Here is a 9306-nt window from a genome sequence, read left to right on the forward strand (position 1 = left end):
TGTTCAATAATACTAATTAAAATGTTTAAAATAAAATTATATATATACACAATTTGATAAATATTAAAGCATGATTCAGAATTGTGAACTTGAAATTTTCGATTGTTTGTCTATTTTTAAATTATACTAATAAATACTAATGCAAATGTTTGCATACATAATAATTTATAAGTATAATTTGGAGGGTTGATTTTATTTTATTTTAACGTAGTTGTATTACCAATCCACAATCATGATTATTAGAGTGGTTGCACTCCGTAGCAACCAACCATGACCCTTTTAGAAAAACTCAGCATGCTTCTACTGTGGATTTTTGTTGGGCTGATAAATAAAATTCTAATAAGTTGTACGGACCTAAAGTTATTTGTGAATATAAGCCCATTTATATGGGCTAATATAAATAAATCGTATGGCGGCCCAGTTGATGCAATTTCATGCGTGAGGTAAGAAATAGGCCCCTACACGTGGCATATGTTGATTGGTAAATGGTCTCGCACGTGGCAAGAGTTAATAGGGTAAAACAACGTGGAATTGGGTTTGGATCTTTCTTCTGGCCACGCAGCCAAGCTTACAATATTTTGATACTAGTAATTAAATTCTAGAGTAGCGCTACACATATCTTTAGTAGGGATTTGTCACAAATATTAAGGTGTAGATGGGGATGAAGCTCTGTGGTTTTGATTCTGTGGCGCGAAGAGGCTTTGTCTACGCAGCATTGATTCTCAACTTCGTGTTTTGCTGCCACCTTCTCCTCCTCCAACCGCTCGTCGCTGCAGGTTTCTTCAAAATTTCTCTTCTTTTTTTAATTGCACTAACTACTCCATTGATCTGCTTTTATCTGCATAAAATGCATGTTTGATTCCGATGTTGACTTGTCCTACTGAAACAACCGATGAGCCTTAATATCCGCAGTCTATGTTATAGAATTAGGTATCTAACTTTCTATGAATGTTCTCTGCTTTTACAATTTTGAAAAGATCTTGTTCTAGGAATGATTTGATTGTTAGGGCTACATTTAGCAACATGAACTCAAGCGCGGTCTGTATTTGATAAATTATGAAACTTTGTTGTTGGGACTTGGGACACACTAACTAGTTGGATACCATCAGGTTTCTTTGTTTCACGTGACCCGTCTCAGCTCCAGGGATCCCTGAGCTTCAGAGTTCAAATCATGTTATAGAGCCTAGTTTCAGTTAATCCTTTCATCTTTCATCATCTTCATGTTCTCTTTAGGCTATTCGATACAAATTTAGTGTCTTTCTATGTTGGATTCACATATTTCTATGAGAATGGAAAGTGGAAACCTTGTTGGCCAATCTTTAACTAGTTTTGGAAGACATAATGGCATCTTGGATCGAGTCAGAGTTACCAAAGTTACTTGTTCATCAAATACATGAAGATTGGTAATTTGTGCATTGTTTGATTGTTCTACGATATTGGTTAAAGTACCGCATACTCTAAGCGTATATTTTTTTACTTAATGAGCAGATGGCCAAGCAGGTGGTGCTTCTCTCTTTGAGAGAGTTTCGCAGAGTGTCAAAGTGAAGAAGTATAGTGAGGCTCTCAGTTACCTCAATGCTGCTATAGAGGCAGATCCAGCACTTTCAGAAGCATATTGGCATAAAGCATCAATTCTTCGTCAGCTATGCAGGTCTTTTTAGCAGCTATAGCTAAACTCAATAACTGTACTTGTATGTTGGCAACTAAACAAATTTTACTGTGTTCTTACTTATGCTGACACTTGTATTATCACTCCATCTCTGTTATTTCGAAATTCCTTAGTACCTTGCGGATGGCATCTGGTCCTCCCTTGCTTATTCATTTCATCTTTACCTTATACTCCCAAAAACTTCAATCTGCTTATTTTCCGAGCAACAACAAAATGGAAAGTTAGCCAAATTTTTATTTTGTTCAGAGTCATTATACTGTTCGCCTTAATCTGATTATTTGATGTGATTCTTAAGGTTTTTATTCATGTTTACTAGAGACTTAATATACACCATCATGTCACTGGGTGTTGGACAAATGGATGGTCTCAATCATTCTTTATTCTTTTGCATCTGATTGGTAAATCATACGATTCAGGAAGTTTTTCGCTGATGTAGATATGAAGAGTCAGAGAGAAGTTACAAAAGTTTTCTAGGGATGAAACCTGGAAATTCGGCAGCAGAAAAGGAGCTTTCACAGTTATATCAAGCTCAGAATGCCTTAAATTCAGCTGATGACCTTTTTGAATCAGGAGATTTTTCCAAAGCATTGGAGTATATTTATAAAGTTGTACTTGTGTTTTCTCCAGAATGCTCTAAGGTTTACTTTTTTACTACATCCTATATGAACAGAGGACCAATTATCTTGTTTTAGTGTAAACATTCCATATAAGTCTAAGTCCTGTCACTTTATTTCAGGCTAAACTCCTTAAAGTGTGGCTGTTGATAGCAGCTAAAGATTATTCAAAAGCCATATCTGAGACAGGATTCATTCTTAAAGAAGACGAAAATAATTTAGAGGCTTTGCTGTTGCGTGGTCGTGCCTACTATTATTTGGCTGATCATGACATAGCCACTAGGTCTGTCGAAATCACATAACTTATTTTCCTCACTCATTCGTCCAATTGTAGTGTCACATTTAATTTCTTATACACTTTACTGTTTCGCATATTTTCCCTTAGGCATTACCAGAAAGGTCTTCGTTTGGACCCCGAGCATGGTGAGCTGAAGAAGGCATATTTTGGATTAAAAAACCTCCTAAAAAAGACAAAAAGTGTAATGTCTTGTTCTTTCTTTTTGACCTGTTAATATGCATTGTTGCAGCAAAATGAGGACCATTCTCAATTCAGTTCATTTTACTTACAGGCCGAAGACAATGCTGGCAAGGGTAAACTTCGCCTGGCAGTGGAGGATTATAAAGCAGCCCTTGCTTTTGACCCAAACCATACTGCACACAATATACACCTTCATCTTGGACTGTGTAAGGTCTACGTGAAGCTTGATAAGGGAACTGATGCGTTAAAGAGCTGCACAAAAGTACTCGAAATTGATGGAGATCAAGTTGAAGCTCTGGTCCAGGTATTAATCTTGCATTGTTTCACATATTGTCTTGTAAATGGAAACCTTCTTGGGAAGGGTATACTTGAACTCTTTTGGCCTATGTCTAGTGGAGTATTATTCTTAAAAAAAAAGTTTATTAGTATATTTTAACTTCTAACAATATCTTGCAGAGAGGTGAAGCGAAGCTTTTAGTTGAAGACTGGGAGGGAGCTGTGGCTGATATAAAATCAGCTGCTGAAAAGTCACCTCAGGTTAGTTACTTTACTGAGATATTAAGTTTTCTGCTTCAATTATATGGATATATTTCTGGCCATTTAATAATAGGTATACTTGCTTAACTCTTAAAAGATATCTGCAAAATATAGAATCATGGGGCATCTTCTACAATGTGGGAATGGATGCTTGTTGGAAAGATTAATTTGGAGTTCCATCGAATTCTGAAAATGTTTGTTCATGCAACTTACAAGCTACAATCATTGAAGCTTTATTATGTGTTTGAGGGACCTGGAAAGAATGGATGTATCTTCTGAAACTTGGGTGAATGGTAGGATTCTAGTTTGATACAGAAGATTAACACATAAATTCATGTTCAACTCACATACAAGTGTTGCCAACTTTCAGCTTAGTAACTTGGACCTGGTAGAGTTGTACGTCACAATAGTCAATTTTTCAGATTTCTATTATATTTGGTATCCGTGAGAGAGAGCTGATATCATACTTTGCTTCTTATATATATATATATATATCATACTTTGCTTCTTATATATATATATATATAGGGGTGCGATCATATCATAACTCATATTTATGTGATAACCTAATAACCCTATCATTTTATGGGTCAAAAGTATCACTTTTACTAAAAATGATATTTATACACGATAAAATGATATTTTTTCAGCATGCATAAAATGATACTTTTATTCCATAAAATGATATTCTGTTCCATAAAATGATATTTTTCGTCCATAAAATGAGGGTTATTAGGTTATCACCATAAATATGGGTTATGATATGATCACATCCCTATATATATATATGTGTGGAGTTCCTGTAGCAGTTAATACAAAAAAATTCTGCTCATGAAATGTGATACTACTAGTATTTTTCCTTTATAACATGTGTTCATATAAATGACTACCTTTGATAGGATATGAACATACGTGAAGTGTTAATGAGGGCTGAAAGATCATTGAAGTTAAGCCAACGAAAAGACTGGTACAAAATTTTGGGAATTTCAAAATTTGCATCAATATCAGAGATAAAGAAGGCCTACAAGAAGCTCGCATTGCAGTGGCATCCAGATAAGAATGTTGATAATAGAGAAGAAGCAGAAGCCAAATTTCGTGAAATAGCAGCTGCATATGAGGTAATAGCTTCTTCATCTTATCTCGCACGCCGACTTTTTCGTCATTTCTGCAGATCTGTAGTTACCTTATGTATCAGCTGTGATTCTCATTTTTCCGTTGTACCAGAATTTTGGAATTCACTGCCTACTTCCAAGATAACTGCACTTATAATGATCTTTGACTAATGCTTAAAATTTCGTTTGGTGACCTTCACCAATGAAGGTTATTGACTTTAGTCTGACAGGTGCCGTCATAATTTGAAAACTTAATGTCAGGAAAACTGCATGGCAGGAACTAGGAAAGGTCAAATTGCAAACTTAATACTCTAAAACCCAGTTTGGCTGCTGTTACCTATAATTAATTGTAGGTTTCTTGGTTTTTCCTTTCAATATTTGTCGGTGCATCTTCATGTACTATCATTTTTCTTACTTTATGTAACTCTGCTCTGTATTTCATGTTCATCTTTGTGTAAACTTCTTCTCTACTGTAATCTTACTGTTAGAGAACATGGTGTGTATTTTTTTTCTCCACAGATACTTGGCGACGAAGATAAACGTACCAGATATGACAGAGGAGAAGATATGGATGACAATGGCATGGGAATGGGGGGAGGAGGATTTAACCCTTTTGGTGGAGGGGGGCAGCAATTTACATTTCACTTTGAAGGAGGCTTTCCTGGAGGGGACTTTGGAGGATATCATTTCTAAACTTGGGGAATTATGAAATGTGATAGCTTTTACCAAGAGAGTGACATGGAACGGTGAGAATAGAATTTTTTGACTAACCGCCTTGTAGGTTCAGTTCATTTTAATCTTATAGTGTGTTGTTAGTGCTTAAGGTTGTACCTTACAAATATGTACAAATTTGATTTGAATAAAAAAAAGGTAATTGTTCGAATGCTATAAAACTCCTCTATACATGGAGATCCAGTAGAAGAAGTCATTGACAGTGCACCATATGAAAATATTTGCAGATATAATAATATTGCTATTTAATGTAGGCTGTAGTCCTTATTCAAAGAAAAAAATACAGCAAAAAAATGACTGTCTTGTGCTACTCAATAGAAATCTTGTAGCTGAGCATCAAGTTATTAAACTAATCTTCATGCGAATGCCGCCAAGAATAGGATCCCACAGGCGACCATCTTTGTAGTAATAACGTTTGCATTGGAGGAATCAGGAGTGGCATCAGATCCCGAGGGCGAGTCCGGTGCCTTTCTGTGGGTGGAAGGCGAAGGAGCCGGTGACGGAGTCACGAAAAAGCTGAGAGGAAGCAGCACGTGGTCAACCTGGTAGACGGCGAGCTGGGAATCAGTGTAAACGGTACCGGCCACCGTGGCATTGGTGACACCGGTAGTTATGTTGACCTGGTTGCCCGATACGGTGACGTTGAGCGGGTAGGAGCCCTGGGAGCCCCCAGCCTGGGTGCGTATGGGGTTGCTGGCGGTCTGGAACTGTGAGGTGGAAAACACGGAAGGGAGGACGTGGAACTGCATGAGCTCCACTTTCTGCTCGTCAGTGAAGGAGTTGAGGGTCCCGGCCTTGAGGTCGGAGAAGGAGCGGTCAGTGGGGGCGAAGAGGGTCACGCCTTGCTTGGAGCTGTTGAGCTGCATGTTTATCTGGTCTGCTACTTTGGTGTTCTGTAGGAGGCGGATGAATGTGCCGAACTGTCCGGCCTTCTCGAGGATGGCTGTCACGTTCGTGGGGCCCGCTGGGGCTGGGGCGGGCGCCGGGGACTGCCCCCGTGTCAGGCTGCAGCAGATCGAGACGAAGAGGAGGATAGGGAATGTGGAGAGTAGAGGATTCATTTCTTTTGAGTGTTTTTAATATAGATGGGGGGAGGGAAAGGGGTTTTGCTTTAGTCTCAATTGATCGATCTTTGATTAGTACTAGTACATATAGGAAATAAAGAAAATGAGTAGCTTGAAGTGGGGGTGAGTTAGGTGAGGTGAGTGAATCGACACTTTAAGGTGGGAAGATATGTTGTGAAAATGTGGAGGCATCTAACACGGTTGCTTGGTGGGGATGATAAAACCTGTCATGCCAAAATATATATGATCATAATTCATAGATGCAAAGGGTTTTCCAACAATTCAAGCATTCAGCCAAATGGGTCCATGCATATATCATCACATTAGCACTATGTTCTTTTAAACGAAATAAGTTGCCGAATGCCTCCTATTTCCAATCACAACATAATATAGGCAAATGGATTGTTTTCTAACCACGATGTATCTTTAACCATTTACACTAAACTTAAATTCATTTTAAGGCTTGGGTGATGTTTTGAAAAGTAATTTTCATGGAAGTGGAGATAGTGGACTTTTCTCCAACACATGGATAGTGCAATGTGATGTTTGGTATAAGGGAGAAACGAGCATCTCTAATACCTGTCCTCAAACATGATTGGGTTACAATGAATACATCGATAGTAGTATATGAGGAATGAGAAACCCGCTTAGTTTATACCGGGTCATGATATTATTTTCAAGGCTACCAATAGATACAGAAGGTGAATAGTGCTATTTCAGTCTATTTCAGAGCTACCACTCGCCTCTTAATGTAAATGTCACATCAAATAGATAGTGATTTTATTCTAACTATTTACACTAAACTTAAAATAATATTCTCTATATAAGTACAATTTTTATTCACAAAATTTGAAATTATTTAAGTTTGTTTCTATGTAAAGCTAAAGATGTTTATATTTTATTTATAAAAAAAAAAATATAAGATTGGTATTGGGATACTATAAGAGTCAATTACCTACTTCGATTTAGTGTATTGATCTTAGGGCCCTAGATTATGCTTATCACCACTTTCACTTACCAAAGAGGGAATTGGCAAGTGATATCTATAAATATTTGTAATCTATGAATCTAAGTCGAGTCATACTTCTTCAGGCAATCTAAACTCTTTATATCCCTTGCATTAACTAATAGTACTCCATACAGAAATCATCTAATAATTCTTCAGGGACAGTTCTGAATCAGGAGAGAAGTAAATTATTGAATATTGCAATTCATTCTGGTATTAGCATAGTAAGCCATAATGTTGGGCCTAAATTTGATCCAATTATCATACGAATGGGCTTTCTTAAACTAATTTCCGTTTTTTCTTAAAATGTCTTTGTAAGTTAAAAATGTAACGCAAATTATCTATAAAAAATAAATATTTTATATAATAAAGTGACCGGTTTAGTAACTCTAGAATTCTGAAATAATTCTGCATTCATTCCATATTACTTTTGCATCATATCTTATTGTTCTTGTTTTATCTCATTTAATTTTAAGTTTGTCGAAGTGGTATAATAAGAAGAAAAAAAAAATTTGGATCATCTAGATAATGGTTAAGATGATTCATGGTAAAATGAAAGCAAGTCAATTATCTAATACTAGTACTAGTAAAATATAGAGAAGTTGACTTCTCAAATACTTTAAACATATATGATCTAATTTATTCATATATTTAGTGTGTTTTGTTTAATTATATATTGTGTGCTATTGATAAAATATTTTGTTGGAATTAATTTATTTTAAGTTTTATATTTTAAATTAAAAAGTAATAACAATAATATTTATAAAATATTAAACAAAATTATGTGATTCATTAAAACTATTACAAAAACATGATCAAAATAATATAATGATGATAAAAAGTTCTTTATATAATAAAATCTTTAAATACACTAACTAATTAAATTATACTCCATCCATTCCAGGGTAGTTGAGTTATATAGTATTCATTTTCGGCTTAATCCATGGTAGTTGTTATCATTTTTTGTTATATAATATTTTGTAATCCTTTATTAAAAAAATTTGCATACGATAAAACAATAATTATGATAAATATAATTTATAGTACTTGTATATTATATATTTTATTGATATTTTGTAAATCTAATTTACTGTGGTATACTTAAATCATTGTTATGCACATCCATAGATATAATCATTTGTATAATAAAATAATTAATCATATTTGTAACGATATTGATGATATTTTTTTTATTCTATATATCACCACCGTTGTCTATAAAATATTTTCAAAATTTATTATTATTATTATTATTATTATTATTATTATTATTATTATTATTATTATTATTACTACTATTATAATAAAATTTATTAATTTTGGAAAAAAATTATGTCCATACTTAGATATCTAGTTAATAATAACAAATAAATTTAAGTATAGTTTGTACTATTTATTCTCCTATTATTAGTATAGTTACAGATTATATAAAATGCACTATGTATTCTCCTAATATTAGAAGTGCATTTTACCTCTGACCATGCGTCTTTGATTAAGTTAAAACGTCAAATTAGAGTAGTGAAAACTGAAAAAGTCATCAACTGAAATGTGGTTATTGGTAAAGCATTCTCTGTAGAGAAGTTTTTTATAATATTTATTATGTACAAATATATTTTTATGAACAGATTTTACTAATATATACCTCATTCATCCATAAAAAATAGTCTAATTTTTTTTAATATCCATAAAAAATAGTCTCATTCAAAAAATAAAAAAAAAATCTCTTTTATATTTTTATTTACTTTTTCTCCTATCTCATTCTTTATCTATGTTTTACTCTATTAAACTCTCATTAAAGTTTAATATTGATTTTTTAAATACATAACATGTGAATGTTCTTCTTGTAGAAGTAGATTTCTAATCGTGTTATAAGTAATTTATGTGTGTGTTTCTTGTAAATTCATATCTTTTATGTTACACAAACTCTTAATAAGTACTTCATTTATTATATTTTAAATTCATATAATGATAAAATCATGTTAAATTAGTCTTAACTATACATTGCACGAGAGTGAATATTAATTAGTATGTTAATAAATTTTACTTGACTAATAAAACAATAATAATTCCCAGCTTGACTATGATACCAAGTCA

The 9306-nt window shown here is 33.9% G+C and overlaps 2 protein-coding genes across 2 annotated transcripts; one reads left to right on the forward strand and one right to left on the reverse strand.

Moving 5' to 3' along the window:
• Positions 1-596: 596 nt before the first annotated feature.
• On the forward strand, positions 597-5303 carry LOC125185406 (dnaJ protein P58IPK homolog). The gene is made up of 9 exons (XM_048081928.1): positions 597-776; positions 1489-1651; positions 2106-2307; positions 2406-2566; positions 2669-2762; positions 2853-3065; positions 3218-3298; positions 4198-4416; positions 4930-5303. Exons 1-9 carry the CDS (start codon positions 656-658, stop codon positions 5101-5103), a joined length of 1428 nt encoding a protein of 475 aa, XP_047937885.1. The 5' UTR covers positions 597-655; the 3' UTR covers positions 5104-5303.
• A 49-nt stretch (positions 5304-5352) lies between these two features.
• Positions 5353-6282, reverse strand: LOC125185407 (fasciclin-like arabinogalactan protein 12). The gene has a single exon (XM_048081929.1). The coding sequence runs from the start codon at positions 6201-6203 to the stop codon at positions 5499-5501; it is 705 nt and encodes a 234-aa protein (XP_047937886.1). The 5' UTR covers positions 6204-6282; the 3' UTR covers positions 5353-5498.
• Between the last annotated feature and the right edge of the window lie 3024 nt (positions 6283-9306).

This window comes from Salvia hispanica, chromosome 4, assembly GCF_023119035.1.
Source record: "Salvia hispanica cultivar TCC Black 2014 chromosome 4, UniMelb_Shisp_WGS_1.0, whole genome shotgun sequence".
In the NCBI taxonomy this organism is placed as follows: domain Eukaryota; kingdom Viridiplantae; phylum Streptophyta; class Magnoliopsida; order Lamiales; family Lamiaceae; genus Salvia; species Salvia hispanica.

Coding starts and splice junctions, on each gene's coding strand:
- LOC125185406 (XM_048081928.1), top strand. CDS start 656: ATGGGGATGAAGCTCTGTGGTTTTGATTCTGTGGCGCGAAGAGGCTTT. Junction 777..1,488: donor CCAACCGCTCGTCGCTGCAG/GTTTCTTCAAAA, acceptor CTTAATGAGCAG/ATGGCCAAGCAGGTGGTGCT. Junction 4,417..4,929: donor AAATAGCAGCTGCATATGAG/GTAATAGCTTCT, acceptor TTTTCTCCACAG/ATACTTGGCGACGAAGATAA.
- LOC125185407 (XM_048081929.1), bottom strand. CDS start 6,203: ATGAATCCTCTACTCTCCACATTCCCTATCCTCCTCTTCGTCTCGATC.